Here is a 5057-nt window from a genome sequence, read left to right as displayed (position 1 = left end):
TTTGGTTCGTGCAACTGGTCCGTCCGGTTATTGTCTCCCCAGAAACATTTCTGTTGTATTTTTTTCCTATTTCCGTTGTGTTGTGTGTGCTTTTGCAGCGTTTTTCTTTTTGCAGCATTTTTCTTTTTGCAAGTGTTTTTCTTTTTGCAGCATTTTTCTTTTTGCAAGTGTTTTTCTTTTTGCAGCATTTTTCTTTTTGCAAGTGTTTTCTGAAGTTGCAGTCCGTTTGGCCTCTCAGGGCCACCGTACCTTTGTTTGGCCTGCTAGAATGGTGCCCGGAGGCCACGCCCCCTCCCGTGACATCACGTTCCAAAGCCCTATAGACAATAACACCAAATTTAAAAGAAAGAAGAAGAAAAAAGAATGTTACTGTTACATTTTGTTATGACATCATTATGATGTCATAGTAGTGAATCTATAAGTAGGGGTAAGAATCCCAAACTTTCAGTCAGTTTATTTGCAACACTCAAGATTGCAGCATTCAAAGGTAAACCTGAGAAACATTTTAAAACAGTTGAACCTTTAACACAGTCACTTCATCAACACTCTAACATGTCTCAGAGTAAACACGGCAAAAGTCAACAAGCTTACGCTGGCTTTACTACAATGGACCACCAAAATCCAGAGCCAAATTCTGAAGAAACACATTTCCAGCTTCCACTCAAGAGGAAGCGAGGCCCGCATTATGCTGCACAGAATTGCAGAAGTCCCGACAGCTGCTCTCCACCAAGGAAAAAGAGACGAATCTGTGAAGAAAAAACTGTGTTGAAAAGACGATACAGTCAGATTTCAAAAGGCAGCAAAAACAACTCTGAGAGCTACTCTCCAGAGAGAAAGAGGATGAGAATAGACACTGAGAAAAAAGAAACAGCAGTGACTCAGAGCATCCAAAAAGGTTCTTCTTCAAGGACTATCCAACTCCAAGTTCAGAAAAAGAACAATATGAACTTGAGTGATACCAAAACCTCTCAAAACACACCAAAAGACAACAAGAGTCCAGAACAAGCAGCAGTGACACAGAGCATCCAGAAAAGTTATGCGCCAAGGACTTTCCAACACGTAGTTGAGAAAATGGACGTTACGACCTCGAGTGATACCATAACCTCTGAAAACACTCCAAAATACAACAAGAGGCCAGAACAAGCAGCAGTGACACAGAGCATCCAGAAAAGTTCTTCGTCAAGGACTATCCAACACGTAGTTGAGAAAATGGACGTTACGACCTCGAGTGATACCATAACCTCTGAAAACACTCCAAAATACAACAAGAGGCCAGAACAAGCAGCAGTGACACAGAGCATCCAGAAAAGTTCTTTGTCAAGGAATATCCGACACGTAGTTGAGAAAATTAACGTTACGACCTCGAGTGATACCATAACCTCTGAAAACACTCCAAAATACAACAAGAGGCCAGAACAAGCAGCAGTGACACAGAGCATCCAGAAAAGTTATGCGCCAAGGACTTTCCAACAACTAGTTGAGAAAATGGACGTTACGACCTCGAGTGATACCATAACCTCTGAAAACACTCCAAAATACAACAAGAGGCCAGAACAAGCAGCAGTGACACAGAGCATCCAGAAAAGTTCTTCGTCAAGGACTATCCAACACGTAGTTGAGAAAATGGACAATATGACCTTGAGTGATACCATAACCTCTGAAAACACACTGAAAGACAACAAGAGGCCAGAACAAGCAGCAGTGACACAGAGCATCCAGAAAAGTTCTTCGTCAAGGACTATCCAACACGTAGTTGAGAAAATGGACAATATGACCTTGAGTGATACCAAAACCTCTGAAAACACACTGAAAGACAACAAGAGGCCAGAACAAGCAGCAGTGACACAGAGCATCCAGAAAAGTTCTTCGTCAAGGACTATCCAACACGTAGTTGAGAAAATGGACAATATGACCTCGAGTGATACCAAAACCTCTGAAAACACACTGAAAGACAACAAGAGGCCAGAACAAGCAGCAGTGACACAGAGCATCCAGAAAAGTTCTTCGTCAAGGACTATCCAACAACTAGTTGAGAAAATGGACAATATGACCTTGAGTGATACCAAAACCTCTGAAAACACACTGAAAGACAACAAGAGGCCAGAACAATCAGTAGTGACACAGAGCATCCAAAAAAGTCCCTGGTCCAGGACTATCCGACTCCCAGGTCAGAAAACAAACGATACGGCCTTGAGCGATACCAACACCTGTGAAAACACACCGAAAAAGAAAGAGAGCCCAGAAGACCAGAGAGAAACAAACGTGTGGATCATTGGGTCCAGTTACATTAGACGAGCCAAGGGTGAAGCAAAAGAGATTTTCGGAGAAAATTTCGGACTTAATACCAAAGTCCAGTGGTTTGGCAAACGAGGAATGCGCTGGGGGGGAGTCCTTCCTTGTTTTTATAAGGAGCTATCCACACAGAGCCCACCTGACATACTGGTAATCCATGCTGGGGGCAATGATTTGGGACTCTTTTCTGCTTATGAACTTTCTTCTGTCATTGAGAAGGAATTGATGCAATTGCACACAGAGTTCCCCTCAATGACAATTGCATATTCATCCATCAATGAGCGTCAAGTGTGGATATATGGAAATCCAGGCGAAATCAATAAGGACAGGAAGACTGTGAATGCCAGCATTAGAAAGGCTGTCGACCGCTTCGATGGAGTGATTATTGAGCATCCGCACATCAGGTTTTTTGACAACTCCATTTTTTTACACAACGGAGTTCGTTTCTCCAAGAAAGGAAATGAACTGTTTCTGACAAGCATCCGCACGGCCATCCAGAAAAGTCTTCAGTCACGTCACTGAAAACTGACTTGAGACATTTCTTTCACAGTCCAGAAAACCATACGTTGTTCATTTTAGGCAATGTGAGCAACATATAGCTAACGTGTGCTCTCTTTTTTCTTTTCCTCTGCCTCTCACCCCCCAACCAGTCATGACAGATGGCTGCCCCTTTCTTAGCCTGGTTCTGTCAAAGGTTTCTCCCTTTTTATAAGGGAGTTTTTCCTTTCCACCGTTGCCCAGCGCTTGCTATTAAAGGAGATCATTCGATTGTTGGGGTTGATAGTTTAGAATCTAAACTAAACTAATAAACATAAAACATCAGGTGAGGGGTTCACATAGCATGGAGCACTACAAAAATTACAAATAAAAACATGTAATTGGTGGCAAATCAAAAATAAAATAAAAAAAATTGAAAAATATCTCTTACTGCTCTGTTTATTTCCTTAAATGAACACTTGTACTTTTTGTCATAGAAGAATAAGAATATTAATATAAATATGAACACCAAGGCGTTCCCAGGCCAGCCGAGAGATATAATCTCTCCAGCCTGTCTTGGGTCTGCCCCGGGGCCAAATGCCTGGTGGCACCCTTGCCTCCATGGGCACCTTAACTCATCACTTTTGGCGCAGAGAATGTATTTTATGAACTAATATTAGTAGGCTGAAGCCTTTTATTTGAGCTGTGATTGTTTTTGTTATTAAGATACATATTAATATGTTTTTTTAAGGATCAAGATGTGGGTTTGTTTTTCCAGCTTTGTTAACAGTTGTTTTTTCAGAGATCAGATGTCCTCACAGGACAACATATACAAAAATATGATTTTACAGAATATGATGCATTGGTGTGGATTAAACAGTGTAATAGTTTTGATATTTACCTTAAAGAGCAGTAACCTTAATCAATATTGCACAGATAGAGAAAATCAGCAAAGTTATTGGCTTTAGTTTTGATATTTTGCCAGTAAAACAGTTTTATGTCTCCTGAGGTCTTTTCATTGTTTTATTGTTTCTTTTGCTAAAGAAAAATATCCCTGCCATTCCTCATTGTTAGCTAATCATGAATCCATCACTGGATCACACCCAATTGCTAGCACAATAATCATGTTTAAGGTTGTGAGCTGGTGTCTGATTTGTGTTTTCGTTAAATTAAAGCATCATCTGCACAAATGAACCACTTCATCAGAAAACAGAAAACTAAGTGTCTGTCATGGTCCTGAGTCTGTGTTGCCTTATGCTTTTGTTCATTCCGAGTATGTATTCTGCTGTGATTTTGCCATTTGTTAGGTTTCTGTTCTTTACCTGCCTGCTCCCACTTCTGTGTTCCCTCTGTCTGTCCTCGGTGTTATTGTGTCTACTTATGAGTCCGCCTGTCAAGTTCAGTGCCCTGTCTGGTTCTCTGTCCTGTTTTATTCTGAAAGTTCATGTTTCATGTCAGTGTGTTCAGTTTTACCACTCCCCTGTCTCGTTAGCCTAATTTCTCCCAGCTGTGTCTCCCTCCTGTGGCCCATTCCCTGATTACTCCCCGTGTATTTAAGCCCTGTGTTTTCCTGTGCTCTCTGTTGCGTCGTCTGTTTAACTCCATGTCCGTCTGCATAATTCTGTGTAACCTGGTGTTCAGTCTGCGTCTCTCCGCCATCTTTCTTTGTGCATTTTGTTCCTCCTCCCGTGCGTGTTTGGTAGTGATGGGCAGATGAAGCTTCATGAAGCACTGAAGCTTTTCATCCAATTGGTTCACTCCAGTGCAAAGCTTCTTGAAGCTTCATTTGCTCTATTAGGACACCTACTGGACGTAAAAATATTAGTTGGCATGAATTTGAAGAGTGTGGCCTTTTGCACACAGCCTGTAAATGTCAACAACAAAAGGAGTGTGTAAAACATCTATATTGTATTGATGGCAGCATACTGTGTATATTTATACTGGCAGTATGGAAAATGATCATTTGGAAATGCTTAAAATGGAAATGATCATTTACTGTGAGGTGAGGTGTGGTTGGGGGTGTGGACAGTGGTTGTGCTTTTGTAACGTTGAGGTATGGACAGCTACACACTGAGGCTTTGAGCCTCAGTCCTGCCCACGTTTTATTCTGTAAAAACTAAATTTTCACTGCTTTTATGACCTTTTAGTGGGGAGAACATAGCTAGGATTTAATGATTTCACAAATCTTTTGAATCCTTTGTCCTCCACAATGCTAAATGGCTGGGAGTCCTCAATCACCATGCTAACCAGGTCTTCATCTATTGGAGATTGTTCTCCTGAGGAAAGAC

The 5057-nt window shown here is 41.3% G+C and overlaps 1 protein-coding gene across 1 annotated transcript; it reads left to right on the top strand.

Moving 5' to 3' along the window:
• On the top strand, positions 1-3204 carry LOC146550406 (uncharacterized). The gene has a single exon (XM_085260719.1). It carries the CDS (start codon positions 553-555, stop codon positions 2812-2814), a length of 2262 nt encoding a protein of 753 aa, XP_085116845.1. The 5' UTR covers positions 1-552; the 3' UTR covers positions 2815-3204.
• Positions 3205-5057: the final 1853 nt, after the last annotated feature.

The sequence above is a fragment of the Mchenga conophoros genome, linkage group LG20 (genome assembly GCF_057382185.1).
Source record: "Mchenga conophoros isolate Kocher_MC1m ecotype Shallow Benthic linkage group LG20, M_conophoros_male_GT1.1, whole genome shotgun sequence".
Taxonomy (NCBI): Eukaryota; Metazoa; Chordata; class Actinopteri; order Cichliformes; family Cichlidae; genus Mchenga; species Mchenga conophoros.
The sequence above is the reverse complement of the archived record's forward strand: the minus strand, read 5'-3'. Positions and strand labels throughout refer to the sequence as shown.